Below are 16957 nucleotides of genomic sequence, written 5' to 3'. Positions count from 1 at the left end.
ACCCATGTGGGTCTCGACCACAGTTTAAGAAGTGAGGAAGGAATAAATGTGAATATACAGAAGGGTATATTCTTGTTCAAGTATGGGCTTGACTATCTGGCCTCTGAGTTCCTTTCCAAGTAGGACAGTCTGTGAGTCACATATGACCCAAGTTAGAAGGAAAAAGTAATGGAATCTAACTCCCCCCTCACACCCAGGAATAGTGCTGACTGCAAGGCTGTTGAACTGTTTTGCTACTAGCTAAGAAGCTTCTGGGGGTATCAGGTAAAAATACCCTCAGTTCTGCTGTCATGCAGATTGGCTCTTGTGAGATTTAAGCTATTATTTGGCATAGAGCTTTTGCTGATGAGAATCTCTTAAAGGTCTGATCGTGATCATTATTTTACAGGGAATAATGAACATGGAGATTTAAAAACCACCACCACACAGTAAGAGGGAACTACAGAGAGAGCTTGATGAGTTTAGAAGAAAGATAATAAGGAAGAAAGGGAAAAGTCTCTTCAATGAAGACAGTATTTGCTGTTCCCCTGTGAGCAAAAAGCCTCATTCTATAGGCATGTGGCTATAAGATTTTCCTCCAAGGCCCCCTTTATAAGTGAATCACACAGTTGGGACTTAAGAGGTCATTTAGTCTAAGCTTCCACGCTGGAAGGAGAAATACTTTCTACAAACACTTGGAGAGGTGGCCATGAAGGCTGAGGTAGCTGGTGGTGTGGTGGGTAGAGTTCTGGGCTTAGAGGCAAGAATTTCTGAGTTTACATCGAGCTGCAGATACTTCCCAGCTGTGTGTCTCTGGGCAACTCATTTAACCTTTGTCTACCTCAGTTTGGGGATCATAATTCAGCATCTCCCTCCCAGGGTTGTGGGGAGGATCAAATGAGATAATATTTGTAAAGTGCATGTGGTAGGTGCTTAATAAATGCATGCTCCTTTCCCTTCATCAAGGCTTTGCTTGGACACTTCCAATGACCACACACTAACAACTATTCCAATTTTGGACAGGCTATGTGGATTCTTCCTCCATTATGTTCACCTTCATAATACATGGAAAAAATATTGGGAAAAGAGCTTGGGTTTACTCTATATTTGGAAAATTCTTATTAGAGAACAATTTTTTTTGTCTTTTTTTGGTCTGGACCCAAGACTTCATTAGTGAAGGCAATACCTGGCATGGGAACTCTCGCTGCAGGCAGTGATCAGCAAAACCCCTGTAACTGCCTAAGAGCCAGGTCACTCAGCCAGCCTGTGTCAAGAGGCAATGTCAACATAGTTCACAGAATTCAAGGTGGGGAGGGATCTTTAGAAATGCCATTCCGGTTGAGACTAACCCAGCTTCCTTAAAACATTCTCCCTTTAGTCCCCTCCCACTTTTATCTCTAGACCTCTTGGTTATTAAAAAAAAATTCTATTAATTTCTGCTAGGCCAGTTTCACACTCTGACCAAACAGCAGAGCCTCACATCATGAAGGGAATGATAGAAGGCATGTACCCAGAAGGATTGACTCTTTGAGAGTACCTACTTTAGGAAGCTGGCTTAACCCTGAAAGCAATCATGATGAAGTAGCAGAAGACAGACTCTCATGTCAGTGAAAGGCACAGATTTTTTGGTAAGCAGGAGGGAAAGAGGTAGGGAGAAGAAAGGGAGGCTTATAGAATCCTAGAGTTAGAAAGACATTCAGTCCGACCCCACCACCTGATTCATGAATCCCCTCTATACCATCTCTGACAGGCTAAAGGGTTTCAGTAGTCAAGGCAGAACTCACAGTGGGACAGACTCAGCTCTCCCCAGGAAGCAGTATCCTTAGTACCACTAGTATCATTTAGCCTGGAGACTGTTTCCTTTTAATTTTTCATGTATAAAACAGTTCAGGAGGCAGCTGTAAACTAAGACACAGGGGACTACAAAAAGGGGGAGAAATCTCTTTGAATTAACAAAAGGGATCTCCTTAAGAACCCCCAACCCTACTGTTTGCCAGGAACACCACAAACACTGCCCCTCCTGCTTCCTGAAAAGAATGGCAGTGGCCACATAATTTTTCCAGAGGAGTTGTTTTGTCTTACCTCTGTGTTCCTACTCTCTGGTTACAAAGGGATTGTGTCTACTCAGATGCCTCACACTGGAGCAGGGGGAACCCTGGTTTCTTAAAGGCTAAGCCAGCAGGATACAAGCAAGGTGCTCCTTGCTACAAAGTGATGAATTATTTTGGCCATAACAACTCATGAATATCACCTACTATGGATTATGAGCTGCTTCAGAGAAGGGGGCACCCATGCGGATAAAATCAGATCTTTGACGGGAGTAAGAAAATATGGAAGTGAACATACTCTACGTATTTGGCCTCATACTTATCCAGGCTTTTCCTTTTTTCCTGCTTGTCAGACAAAGCACAGTCCAGCTGGCATCCTTACAACTCCTGTCCACATCCATCTACTTTGAATAAAAGGGTTTCTCCACAGTGTCCAGAACACTTGCTTGTTTGATCACGAGGGAACACCAGGTTATCTACCAACCAAGCAAATGAAGGCCCCACTGGGCAACAAAGACGGGGATTTGCACCTTGGAGACATTTTTGAGGTAGAAGGTCTTGATTTGATCTTTCCGCCTCACCTCTTTGTCCCTAGGAGCCATTCTGTGCCAATGTTAACGTATCTGGAAGAGGGCCTGGGGACCAGGAAGGCAAAGGGGGCATGTACCTTTATGAGTGTGGAGATCAACCTCAACTGTGGGGTTTCCACGAGAGTCGAAGATCTCCCTGGCATGGATCTTGGTAATAGACATGGCGAAATTCTGTGAGGAATAAAGATGAATTAAAAGTTTTAGCACGTACCATCTGCATGTTTTCATTTGTCCAACAAATATTTGGGTGTCAGCTTTACTGAAGGCACTATGTGGAGTACACATTTATACAAGACATAGTCTTACCATAAAGGAGTGTAGGAGAGACAAAACACACATACAAATATCTCTGATAGAAGGCTGGATATGGTGAGATTCCCGAGTACGACAAGCCAAGTACTGCACCTGCTTAACATCTCCTCCCAACTGATTCACTGGCATCTCAATTTTACATCCAAAACAGGACTCATCTTTTGGCCAAAACCCACCCCTCCCCCAACTTCTCCACTTCTGTTAAGGGTTAATAGTCAGCCAGCTAGCATCGTGCCTCTATTTATTAAGTGCCTGCGACGTGACAGGCACTGTGCTAAGTGCTAGGGATGCAAAGAAAGGCAAAAATCCCCACCCTCAAAAAGCTCACAATCTAATGGGGGAGATAACATGTAAACCACTAGGTACAAATGAGCTATATACAGAATAGGAAATAATTAACAGAGGCAAGTCACCAGAATTAAGAGGGACTGGGAAAGGCTTCTTGTAGAAAATAAACAGAAGGAAGGAATTAGAATCAAGGGGGACTAGGAAAGCCAGAAGGCAGAGGTGATGGTAGAGCAACATAGGCCTAAGGGGATAGTCAGTGAAAATGCCCAGAGTTGGGAGACGGAGGGTCTTCAAGGAGGTATAGCAAGGAGGCCAGTGTCACTGGGTTGTAGGATACATTAGAAGGGGGGAATGTAAGATGTAAGAAGACTGGAAAGGTAGGCAGGGGCTAAGTAGAAGGCACCCCCATTCCTCCAGTCACTCAGGTTCAAAACCTTGGATTAATCTTCAACTCTTCTCTCTAACCTATCCAACAGGATATCCAATATCCTAACCTCACCTCTCTCCAATATATCCAATCACTTGTTAAGTCTGGTTGGGGGCCACCTCCAGTTGTCCTAATCTATATCTTGCCACTGGACGCAGATGGCTCCAGAGGAGAAAGTGAGGCTGGCGACTTTGCACAGCCCTACCTCACTTCAATCCAATTCACTTGCAGGTCATGGCATCACCTTCCTGATGTCATGGCCCTCTCTGAGAACAAGGGAGCAACAACAAGAAGTCTGGTCAGCTCATCCTCCTCAAGATCTCTTTCTTCTACTTGGACGACCACTCTAGTCCAGGCCCTCATTACCTCTTGCTTGTAAGTTCCATAACTGATCTCCCTGTGTCTAGTCTCTCCTAACTCCAAGCCATACGACCATCAAATTGATAGGCCTAAAGTGCAGGTCTCACCACATCACCCTTCTGCTCAGTATTACCTCTGCAGCTCCACTATTAAACACAACTCCTCTCTTTGGCACTGAAAGCCTCTCCCAAGCGGGCTCCAATCCCCCGAGTCAGCCTTATTATATATTACTCCCCTTCACACGACGGTCCTGTCAAATTAGTCTTGATTTCCTCATACACAACCTTCTCTCTTCTCTTCCTGCTTTTGCTCAGTTGTCCCCCCAGCCCAGAATGAATGAATGAAAAAGCATTTACTAAGCATTTTGTGGTAGGCACTGTGCTAAGCACTGGGCACACAAGCAGAAACAAGAGAGACAGTTCCTGCCCTCAAGAAGCTTATATTCAAAAAGTGGAAGACGGAACAGAAGAGGGAGTTGGTGGTGGTGGTGGTGTTTGTCCTTCATTCTTCTCTCTCTTTTTTTTTTTTGCTAGGCAGTGGGGTTAAGTGACTTGCCCAGGGTCACACAGCTAGTCAGTGTCAAGTGTCTGAGGCCAGGTTTGAACTCAGGTCCTCCTGACTCCAAGGCCAGAGCTCTATCTATTCGTCCTTCATTCTCGAAGAGGACCAATGGCATCATGAGTGTGGTGTCTTGACTTGTGTGCTGAATTGGATTTGAGTGAGGCAGGGCCAGGGAGAAGTGCTTTGGACATGAAGTCAGAAAGAATGGTCAACTGAGTCAGAAGGTATTTGACTGACGTATCCTTACTAGGAATGGCAGCATTGATATAATAATATCCTTTCCTCCAAACTAGAACTGGAAAGGAGGGAAGGAAATGTGGTGAAGAGGTCACATGTTGCAGACATGATAGCCTAGGCAAGAGAAAGCGAACTGCTCAACAATCAGTGGCTAGAAACCTAGCAGGAGAATGGGAAGTGTGGCTTAGAGACAGTGAAGAAGTGGCACTCCCTCCTCAACAAAGCTGACCTCAAATGCCACCTTCCACACGACGCCTTAATTGAATGCCCCAATTACTTTTTACTGTATATTTATTTGTATGTATGATGTTTCCTCAAATAGAATGCAAGCTCCTTGAGGGCAGATATTGTTTCACTTTTTTTTCTCTGAACCCTGAGCACCTAGGACAGTGCTGGCATAAAGCATTTAATAAATACACAATTGATTGAAGATATCGTTCCTGTTTCCTCCGTTGTTTGTGCCTTCCACCCCCATCCCTGAGCTTTTTAAGAAATATATATCCTATGTTTTTACTGGTTATATCAAACACTGAAATAATGTAAAACCCCAGGGAAGCTACCTATAGCCACTCAAAAAAGCTGGATATAAACAACCACACAAAGAAACCAAGTGGTTGAAGGCTGTCTATTGACCAGATTATGCCATGCAGTTGGATGAACAACCTATAGAGCTTGCCTAACATTATGTCCACTGGGGACAAACAATACAAATGGATGAGCTGGGTTGAGGGGGGAAGAATGGATTGGATTACCTTCAGAAAATAACATTTGAAAGCTCCTTTAAAGACCCTAATATTTTATATTCTCCAGGAAACAAAGGTCTGCCTTTTCAATACCAATATTCTGCCAGTTACATCAAGCCCCAGAAGAAGTACAGGGTAGTGTGGAAGCTGATCCGGGTAGCTTTGCAGGGAGGAAGAACTAAGGTCAAGTGTGCCTGAGAAATACACTGACTGTGTGACCCTAGCAAATCATGGAACTTCTCAGTGCCTCAGGATGCATATCTGCCTAGGTAGAAGGAGTTTTCTCCCAGGAATTCTCTATACTAATGGAATTAAAGGTCCAGTCCAAAAGCAAATTCTGTCAACGTTCAGTCAATGTCTTCCAGGATCTCTCTGGTAGAACGATGGAAAGGTGGGTTTGAGCAGGCTGCCAGAGATAGCCAATGAGGAACTCTGATGAACAGAAGTAAAAGATGATGTCATCACAGCCTATAGGATGAAGGCTACGGATTACAAGGGAATGGTCCACTCATCTCCTCTCAATGTCAGCAGAGGCTGAGGAAGGTCTCCAAAATGTCAAGTGAACCACCTGTGGCAAACTGACAGGAAGATGTGGATAAATGTTGCCCAGAAGAAGAATGACTGGGTTAAGATTTATATCATTTGAGCAAACATCCTGATAATTCGGTCACAGATCCATTTGGGTGAGTATGTCCTAGAACCTAGCCCAGTACCCTGGACATAGTGGGAATTTAATATTTGCTTGTTCATTGCACGATCCTGTATTTACTTATCTATGAACAAATTATCCCTCCCAACCCCCGTAGAATATAAGTTCCTAGAGGGCAGAGACTGTTTCATTTTTATTTATATCTCCTTTACCGAGTACACGGTAGGTCCTTAATAAATAATTGTTGATTAATTGAGAACAGAGAGAAGGATATTTCATGCCAAGGTGATTAGAGAAGACACCACGGTAATAAGCAGCATTTGAATGGAAGAATGGAAGGATTTGAAGGACTGGGGATTTCAGTAAGTAAAGATGAGAGAAGAAGGCATTCCAATTACAGGAGGAAACTATGATGTATTTGTGAATGGACAAGTAGACCATATTGGCTGCAACATCTAGTTCTTTGAAGGGAAAAGTGGAAAATCAGGCCACCCTTTTGGAATTAAAAAAAATCTAATTAAAATGAAATCCTTAAAGCCTTGGCAAAGTACACTGGAAATATAGCTGACTTTAGAATTAGAGAAACTGGGCTTGGATCCTAGCTCTCCCATTTATTACTGCTGTGACATGGGTAAATCATTTCACTGGGTCTCAGTTTCCTCACCTGTAAGATGAGATAAACTAAATATTGTCCCCTCCCCAAGGCACCTTGAGCTATGATGAATCTGCAATTGTATGATCTTTTAAGCTTTCTGGCCTGTTTCCTCTGGTAAGAAATGATGGGCTTAGAATAAATGACCCCTAACATCTCTTCTAATTTCAAATCAAATGAAATAAATACATGAAGTGCTTGGGAATGTTATAATGTTTAAAAAATGTGAGCTATTTACTCTAAGCCAGTTCAACATGGGTTCAGGTCTAACCTCTGATACATACTGGCTGTGACCCTGGGCAAGACACTTACTGTCACAGTTCTCTAGGCCAGCAATGTCAAACTCAAATAAATTAGATCCCTGTGGGCCCCATACTGACTTAAAAAAACACAAATTAACATTATCTACACTTCGCATTTTTATTGAGTTAAATATTTCCCAATTACATTTTATCTGGTTCTGGAACCCTGAGTTTGACACCTTTACTCTAAGCCTCTCTCTATCACTATAAGTTGCAGAGAAAGTGCCAACTTGCACTGGTGAAGTATTCCCTCTACTAATGAAACCACAGGTAAAGTCCCTTTCCTGGAACAGACCATGATGCTCAAATTTGACTGGTGCTATGAGAAAGAGTAGGTCACAGAACAATGAAACTGGAGGATGTTGGAGACAGGCAGAGTCAAGGTAGCCCAGTCTGGAATAGGAGAATCCGTGTTTGAATGCCAGCTCTGTCCCTTGAATGTTGTCACCCATTCCCCACCCCCACTCTCTTGCAGCTGAGCCTCAGATTCCTCATCTGTAAAATGAAGAGGTTGTTAGAGATGCCACCTTGGGCAATTCCCATCCCTTCTGTAAAATGTGGAAGCTGGACAAGATGATGGCTTCCAGGTTGCTGGGTGCCTTGAGGCAAATGCTACTTTCCATTTCTGGGTTACCTTGACTGTAAAAGGAGAAGTTGGGCTCAATGGTTTCGTTGGGCCGTTCCAGCCCTAGGGCTGTGAATCTAGGCCTAGATCATAAAGTCCCTTTTAGAGATGAATGAGGCTGTGAGCCTTCCCCTCTAAGCTTACCTCCTTCCTACTCTACACAGATTCTGTATGGACTTGGTTATACACTTCTTGGCTCGCCCATTAGACTGGAAGCTCCCTGAGGGCAGGGGCTGTTTTTGCTTTTCTTAGCATCCTTAGCATCAGCAGAGTCTGGCACACAGTTGGCGCTTAATAAAGGCTTGCCTCTGGCAGGAGCCACCTTCCTTACCTGGTCTTGAGGCTTCTTCGCCTTCACGAAGAGGAAAAAGGCTGTGGATGGGGTTGACACCAATGGGGTGCATTAACTACGGATTCCTTCTCCCACCTCTCTCTCTCTCTCTCTCTCTCTCTCTCTCTCTCTCTCTAATCTATCTATCCATCCATCCATCCATCTATCTATCTCTTTCCCTCTTTCCTCTGTTCTCTCTCCCCTCCCCCAAAAGGACCAGCCCAGGCCAGCCTCTTTCTCCCTCCATCACTCCCGAGCCACACCCTCCCCGTCGGGCTCCTCCCTCTCCTCCTCCTCCTCTCCCTCATATTTCCGGTCTAGGCTTTGGCGGAGGGGGCGGTACTTTTTTTAGACTCCCCCCATCACCTATTTGCCAATCCCCGGCACCACCCTTGCATCCTCCCTCCCCATTGGTGGAGCGGGCAGTCCCTCTCGCCCCGGCCTCCTGAGTGGGTGGGCCGCGCAGCTCACGTACTTTGGCAGAGACTGGCCTCCCTCAGGGCCGAGTGCTCCTTTGGTCCAAAATCTCTCCTACGACACCTCGGCCCTCTTCCCTAGCCCCCCCTTCCCTCCCCCACCCCACTGGGCCCCTGCCCCCTTTGCCCTCGCCTCAGCTACCCCTCATGCCCGATTTCCGTTCAACCGGTTGGGGCCGCGTGCGAGTGGCGATTGCGCATGCGCACCCCATCCCTGCTCTGGGTGGGCGATGGGGTGGTGATGGAGAGATTGCCGCACTTTGGCTCTCAGCCAGGGCTAGGCAGACAAACGGTAAACCTTTATTAAGCTCTTCCTCCGAGCTAAGCACCGGGAGTGCAAAGAAAGGCAAAGGAGCTCACTGTGACAACATGTAAACAATGTGTACAAACAAGATATAGAAAGGATAAATGGGCAATTATCAACAGAGGGAAGGGATTAGAATGAAGAGGAATTGGAAAAGGCTTCCTGTAGAAAGTGGAATTTTATTTGGGAATTTTATGAGAAAAAGCCAGGGGAGCCAGAAAGGAGGCAGAGGTGAGGAAGGAGGTGGAGGCCAAGGGCCGTGCAAGGGGGATTTTTCGACATCACGATGAAAAGATGGTAAGGGCTAGTATTTATAAAGCTTGTTAAGGGTTTATGTAAGTGCCTTTGTTCCACACAACAGCCCTGGGAGGTAGGTGCTATTATCCCCACTTTAACAGATGAAGAAAGTTAGGCAGTTAAATTACTTGCTTAACGTCGCACAGATAGTATGTATCCGAGGGAGGATTTGAAGTCAGGTGTTCCTGACTCCAGGTCCAGAGTTCTCTGCTGTACCACCTAATTTAGAGGGCACAATACGAACCAGGAAACATTTAGAACCTAGCTAACAAGATTAACATTAGAAGGTCCAGGCTTATCAAATATGCACATTTTAAAATGTTTTTTACTATAATATTTTCTGTCTGTACAAATGTATGTTAATTACCAATAGTTACAAGCATCCCAAAGAGATGTTTTTAAAAAGGGAAAAGGACCTATTTGGACAAACATTTACAGCAGCTCTTTTTGTGGTAGCTGGGAACTGGAAATTGAGGGGATGCCCATCGATTGGGGAAATGACTGAACAGGTTGTGGTATATGATTGTAATGGAATATTATTGTGCTATTAGAAATGACAAGCAGGGTGATTTCAGAAAAAACTTGGAAAGACTTACACGAACTGATACAGAGTGAAATATGCAGAACCAAGAGACCATTGTACACAGTAACAGCAACAGGGTTGGATGATCAAGTATGAATGACTATGCTATTCTCTGAAATGTGATGGTACAAGAGAATCCCAAAGGACTCATGGTAAAAAATGCTATCCACCTCCAGAGAAAGGACTGATGTTATCTGTCTACAGAATGGAGTATTCTTTCTTTTTCTCTTCTTTCCTTCTTCCCTCCCTCCCTTTCTCTCTCTCTTTCTTTCTCTCTTTCTTTCTTTCTTTCTTTCTTTCTTTCTTTCTTTCTTTCTTTCTTTCTTTCTTTCTTTCTTTCTTTCTTTCTTTCTTTCTTTCTTTCTTTCTCTTCCTCCCTCCCTTCCTTCTTCCCTTCCTTTCTCTCTCTCTTTCTTTCTTTCTTTCCTCCCTCCCTCCTCCTCCCCCTCCCTCCCCCTCCCTCCCTCCCTCCTTCCTTCCTTCATTCCTTCCTTCCTTCTTTCGTCTTCTTGGACAAATGACTAACATGGAAATATTTTACATGATTGCACATGTATAACCTATATCAGATTGCTTCCTGTCTCAGGGAGGAGGGAGGGGAGGGAGGAGGGCATAGAATTTGGAACTCAAAACTTTAAAAAAACCTCACCAAAAATGAATGTTAAAAATTGTTTTTACATTTAGTTGGGGGAGGAATAAAATATTAAAAAAAACAATTAGAAGCAGTTGTAATTTTACTTTGAAATAAAAGCTTTCATCTTATTATCTCTATTTTCTTTGCCTTAGGGATAAAAAAAATGCACTGTATCAATTGAGGCAGCTTGGTCCTTCAGAGTGTTATTAAATTCTGTCCTTCTTAAGAATAGGTACTTAGACCTTGATCTCACTGGTACAGGATACTCCCAGGTGAGGAAACTTCCTCTACTACTGCAGGCTGGCATCTTCTCAAGAATTTATATTCTTAGGGAGTTGCCTAGAACACTGAGAGGTCTAATAATAATAATAAATAGCATTTATATATCCTATTAAGATTTGTGGAAAGCTTTATAAATATCTTCACAAAAACTTTGTGAGGGAGGTGTCATTATTATGCCAGTTTTATAGAGGAGGAAACTGAGGCAGAAAGAAGTTAAATGACTTGCCCAGGCTCACACAGCCAGTAAATGTCTGAGGGAGGATTTGAACTCAGTTTATCCCAACTCCAAGTCTAGAGCTCTAGCCAATCCTGGACCTAGCTGCCCAGGACCCTACTCCTAATACATGTTAGAGGCAACACTTGAATCCAGGTCTTCCTGGCTTTGAAACCACTCCCCTGGCCACAATGCCTGAGAGGCAAGAGGAAGGTAAGTAAAATAGGAAACTCCCAGCTCGCTCAGGGTTAACACTAGTCTATGAGCCACTATAGTAATTAATTACCCACTCAACTGAATCTAGCTTAATCACTCCTTGTATTATTTTCCCATCATGAATCATGAAGTTGATTTGAGGGCACTTCACGCTGCCCACACTGGAGGTGATGGAAAAGTTGCTAATTACTGCTCTGATCTTCAGCACCTAGCTTAGTGTTTTACATGGAGTAGATGTGCAATAAATGTTAATTGAACTGAATCCTCAAGCCTGGATGACCACTTATTGGAGAGAATACAGAAGGGATTCTTGGTCAGGTATGGGTCTGATTAGATGAGCCTTGTGAGCTGCTCAATTTTTCAGCCTGTCAGTTCAGCCCTTGCTTAATGACCTTAAGTGAGAGGGGAACCCACTGACTCCCGAGGCAGCTCATTCTGTTTCCGGAGAAGCTAGCATTGATAGGATATCTGTCCTCACATTAAGTTTATGTCTTCTGTCTCCGACTTTCACTGACTTTCCATTCATAATTCCTAGTTCTGTACTCCAGTGCCAAAAAGAACATGTCTAATCCCTCTTCCATGACAGCCCTTCAAATATTTGTAGACAGTTAACATGGCCTCCATAACTCAGTTCTCTGGGATAAATATCCCTGCTCCCTTACTCCTGGCATAGAGCGATCTCAAGGCCCCTTTCCTATTACTGCTTCTAACAAGTTGATTATTCTGGTGATGAGAAACCATATGAACCCATTTCCCCTCTATTCATCCTGCTTTCCTTGTTCTCTCATTTTTTCTTCTTGTTTATGGCTTCACCTTGTCAGCTGTACTGGTAAGCACTGCTCATCCCTTGCTAGTGGTGGCCAGGGTCACAAAGATCCTTAGGTTGGAGTCTTAGTGCCAAATGAGTTTAAGGTTAGACCATTACTCTTACAGTTAGTGTGCAATATTACTTGAGGTAGGGGTGCTGGGAGAAGATTTAATTTGAAAAAGACAAAGGACCTTTCAGAGAAGGAGCAGTCAGAAGCTGAGATAAAGACAAAGAATTTAAAAAAAACAAGGATCAGAGTTCTCCCTTTTGACCTGATTTCACCATATGTCATTTTCATGCTGTCAAGATTAGACTAATCAGAATTTTCCACAGCGGCTGTGTGTGAGAAGCATGAAAAATTAGGAAAATGTAAGTCATTCTTTTTAAAATGGAATTCCATAGCATGGAAAGCAGTATACCAAATTTGGTCCAAGCATCAACCCTTCACTCCATATTGCCCCCAACATGCAGATAATCATAATTAGAATTTAATGAGAATAGTTCTGCCATCCGGGTGCTTAGTAAACATTAATTCATTCTGGCTTCCACCACCCTGTGAAGCAGCTAAACCTTATATCCTTCCCACAATGAAATTGAGGTTGGGAGGTTAAGCAGTTTTTATGATTTAAAAGGAGGATCCATACTGCATAGTTAAATTAGAGCATGGGCTGAAATTAATTTTTGAATTTCCAAAAGTTCGACTGTTCTTGGCTTTGGCAGATAGATAATGGGAGATTGTATGAGCCTTCCAGAATTGGGCTTGTGCTTTTGTTTGCGATGTTGAGCTCCACTAAACACAAATACAAATAGGGGAAAGAGTTGTGATTTCATTAGGGTGGAGAACTCCCAGTGTGGGACACACTTTACCATGCAGAGATTGTAGCATTAGGTAACTTGGTAGATAAGTCCTAGGGACTTAACTGAGCACCTGGAATGACTTCTTCATGGTCAGAAGACTTGTAAGTGTCAAAAGTAGATGAACCTGAGTTCCTAATGCCATTCTACTCTTTCCTTTTTGACATGTTTCCTTGAAATGTGGATCTCAGATTTAATTTTCTTGCTCCTCAAAATACAGCTTCTGGACCTCAAAAGAGCCCCTCCCCCCATTTTCCTAGGTTCAGTCCTGAGACTTGATTGTGACCTCTTTGCAATATCTCATCAATTTTGTGGGGGGCGGAGGGAGAGGGGCAGGAAAAGGAAATATTAAAGAAGGAAGTGCTTAATTAAAGTTTTCCCTTAGAGAGATGATGGCTATAAGAAGGCTCCGACTGTGAGGAAGAGAGCAGGAGTCTGCATGATACTGAGGATACATGGTTCAGATCTTAGCAGAAGTATTTCAGTTGAGGCCCCTGTGGTCCTAACCACATTGCTAACAGTAGCTTTTCCCTTATATTATGGAGTCTTGGGGTCTAGAAACACTAGAAAAGCAGCAAGGAGCCCTAGCAGCCTTGGGCAGGGACCCCTGATGAAATTCTTGGAGTCAATTTGGGTTTGGGTTTTCTCTCAGCAGTTTTTTAAACTAGCATGCACATTCCAAAAATCAGAGCACTTTGTATGCAGTTGTATATTCTTTTCACTTGTGTTTTTAACAGAGCTGTAACTAGAAACTCTTTCTCTTGGGGCAAAAACCGATTGTACTTTGGAGGAGGGGGACAGGTGAAGGTGGTTGGTGTGCAGAGGACAGTCCAGCTGCAGGTGTGGTCATTCTGGGAGAGGGGACAGCTTCTTTTTTCACCCAGGAAGTCTCCTTCTAACTGCGGTGGGGTTTGGGGGAGGGGCAGGAGGGCTCTTGAAGGGGCGGTCTGAGCTTTTGGAGGACCACAAAGGACGGCAGTTGGCTTGGGAAGAAATTACTCCTAATGCCCCCGATGTCGATATCCAAGGACAAAAGCTGGTTCATTTCAGACTGAGTACAGCTATGGCTTCAAAGTCAGAGAAATGGCTAAAGATGAAGAGAATAACACATGCCTGTATTTGCTACGGGGATCTGTGGCTGGTACCAATTAGCCAGCTCTTTCACACTTTTCCAAGAGTCATGTGGTTAACATACCATAAGGCATCTCTTTCTTGTTAACACTTACTTATGGTAAGCTTGCAGGATATAGAATTGAAGCTGGCATCCTTTCAACAACACTCAGGAAGAATTTATTGAGTGCCTGTGTGGGCAGATCCATGTCTTAAAAATGGCCAGAAGAAGCTCTGTATTCCAAGAATGCTCCCTTCACTGACAATATAACCCATGATTGCCCCTGGATTTCCCATGTTTTGCTTAGGCCACACAGTGCAGTGCTGCACTGGTTGACAAAGAGCTGGAAAATGGAATTAAGAAAGCTGCTGTGCCCTTTGGGAGGCTGGCAGAGAGCCTGTCAGTCACACAAAACTTTTACTCATTCTTGGTTCCTGTGTTCCCTATACCTGCCTTTGGATGGGCAAATCATAGATTTAGAGGTGATCTAGAACAATTCCCTGACTTTAAAGATGGGGAAACTGAGGCCCATGGTCACACAAGTAGAGAGTTGCAGAGATCAAACCCAGAGTCTTCTGTCTCGAAAACCAGCGTTCTTTCCACTGTACCGCAACTGACCTCCTGGCCTAAAGCCCTAGCACATTCTGTATCGTTTCACAAGTATGCTCATGTGTAAGTTAGTCTATTTGGAAATATGAAAAGCGAAGACAGTCCAAAACCTTTACAAAGTTAGAAGCCAAAGGAAAATATCATATGTGCCTCTTCAACACACAAATAAGACAAGAGGCAGAAAGCCCCCAAGTCGTGGGGATTGTTCTGTTGCCATTTTTGATAAGAAAGTTTTATCTTAGAGTTGACCCGATTTTTATGAAGCTTTGCCTTTAGAGCAGCTTAAGACGAAAAGTTTCAGGGATGAGGTAGAAAGACTAAAAAGGAAATGGAGGAAGAAGGTGAGCTGAGGATCAGAGCCAACCCAAAAAAGGAAGGAAATAAAAAAAACTTTTGAAAATTAAAAAAGAAAAAAAGAAAAAAGGAAGGAAATGAGGAGGGAAACAGCCATCTCACCTCTAATGTTAGCTCCTTCTTCACCTAACCATGGTTTTGCCTCACCTCCATCGGTTTAGTGCTTCTGGGTTATGGGTCACACTGAATAATGCCTGAGCTGCCATGGTGAGAAAGTCCCCGCCACAGAAAGCCCTCCACTCTTCTGTTTCTCGTAGTTCCTGATGGGCTTTCCGCTAGATGGCTGTTCAGATCCAGCCTTTTCCTGACCTGGTGATTTGTCTTTTAATCCAGGATTGCTCAGAGATAAGGGCATCCCCGTGAATGTTGGAGGCAGCATTGTCTTTTTTTCTGAAATCTGTATCCTTCCTGGGCTCCCATCTTCTCCCTCTCTCCATGCTGCTGTGAGATTCCAGCAGAATGTAGGCTCCCTGAGGGCAGAGACTGTTCTCTTTTTGTCTTCTGTATCCCTAGTACCTAACACTGTGCCTAAACATAGCTATTTCCTATTAAGCACCTATCACTAGGAGCTTTCTAACAATAAAGATGAGCTGGCGTAGTGGAAAGAAGACTGGATTTGGGCCAGGGGATGATTTTGTTGTGAAGATAAGATGAAATAATATTTGTAATATACTTTGCAAATCTGAAAGTGCTATATAAATACTAGCTATTATTATTATTATTTGTAAAATTTGTAATATCATTATTTTTAAAGTTCAATTAGATGACTTCTTAGGGTCTGTCTAGCCCTAAATCTGTAGTCAGTTACTTATTGGATGGAGTTGGATTGACAAAGGCCAGCAATGAACTTCGGATGTTCTCATAATGGTATGCTGAAGCCGGTTGACATACTCTTCTTCTTCTTCTTCTCCTTTTTTTTTTTTGCTAATACCATCTTAATACACAGAATGAACACATAGCCCCCAAAGGGATTGTTCTTGGGAAAGAAACATCCAGTTGGTAATTGGGTTATGCTGAACATGAAGTTCAAATTTAGTAAACAAAGTCAATTTCATCTCTTTGGAGACTTGTGTTTCCATTAAGTGGGGCTATGAATGTCCTTTCCTGTGGTTGTTTTGTCCCTGATTGAGCAGGTTAGCTTGAACACTGCTGGTTCCTGTCTCTAGGAAGAAGCCAGTGAAAAATGTGGCTTGGTTCAAATTGACCCTGGAAATTTTTAATTACAGAGTCTGTGCTCTAGCTGCTCTGGCCTTGGGGTTGCTGGAGGTGATGAAGGAACAGAGGATGTCTCAGCCTACTGAAGAACTTCATCCTTTTGTTAAGTATTTTAAAATACATCATCTGTAGATGTAAGAGTTGACTGTCTTGAGGTGGCTTATAGAGAGGCAAGAATAAACATCTCCCTCCTTCAAGGGAGGGTTTGATTCCTGCCAGGAGAGGAAAGCAAGAAGTTGGGATCAGAGGCTGACCACTTTGTTCTCCTCAAAGAGAGGGGGTATCACATCAGGATTATATCTATCTGCTCCCTCAAATATTAATTAGAAATTATTATAGTTATGATAACCAATAATTAATTATTAAGGAATGTAATTTTTGGGTTCAAGCTCCAGCTCCTGATCACTGTTTCTTAATGGGGAAAGAGGGAGCCCCAAGCTCTATCTCCAGGGTTTCAACCCTTTTCTACCCAATGCCAGTTCCACAATGAACACACATAGTAAATAAACTTATTTATCCAAATCAATGGCAAAGCAGGCATAGTCTACATATGAGAGTGTAGACCAGATGATACAGAATGAAGGAGTTTTTTTTATTGGGAGTGAGATATCTCAACTCAACCAAGAAAGAGGGTCTCTAATATGACCCAAGGGAAAAATTCTCTGAAGTCTCTAGAGTAGCAAAAGGACATTATGGAGACTGCCAGCTCCTCTCATGTTGGCTATTTCCCAGTCTTTTTCTCCCTTCAGCAGCCTAAAGGGGAGGGGAAAGGAATAAGTGTTTATATAGTATCCACCATGTGTCAGGGTCCATTTTATAAATCAGGAAACTGAGGCAAACAGAGGTTAAGTGACTTGTCCAGGGTCACACATCTAGTAAGGCCCAGCACTCCATC

At 43.3% G+C, this 16957-nt stretch overlaps 1 protein-coding gene across 6 annotated transcripts in view; it reads right to left on the bottom strand.

The window, feature by feature from the left end:
• LOC110199627 (alpha-enolase-like) overlaps positions 1–8680 on the bottom strand; it is a 35815-nt gene extending 27135 nt beyond the window's left edge. For 3 of the 6 annotated variants that reach the window (XR_002322013.2, XM_020974504.2, XM_020974535.2), the window contains exons 1-3: positions 8580–8649; positions 8105–8145; positions 2695–2788 (exon numbers count right to left, since the gene is read on the bottom strand). Coding sequence is in view for 5 of the 6 variants with exons in the window: in XM_020974504.2 (XP_020830163.1) it covers positions 2695–2779 (85 nt within the window). In the remaining variant the exon portion in view is untranslated. Of the gene's footprint in view, positions 1–1165; positions 1239–2694; positions 2789–8104; positions 8146–8579 lie in introns of those variants that run through there. The other 3 variants (XM_020974519.2, XM_020974513.2, XM_020974527.2) reach the window with 3 other exon arrangements.
• Between the last annotated feature and the right edge of the window lie 8277 nt (positions 8681–16957).

The sequence above is a fragment of the Phascolarctos cinereus genome, unplaced genomic scaffold (genome assembly GCF_003287225.1).
Source record: "Phascolarctos cinereus isolate Bilbo 61053 unplaced genomic scaffold, phaCin_HiC Scaffold_726;HRSCAF=1367, whole genome shotgun sequence".
In the NCBI taxonomy this organism is placed as follows: domain Eukaryota; kingdom Metazoa; phylum Chordata; class Mammalia; order Diprotodontia; family Phascolarctidae; genus Phascolarctos; species Phascolarctos cinereus.
Note: the sequence above shows the minus strand (reverse complement) of the source record. Positions and strands in the feature narration are given on the sequence as shown.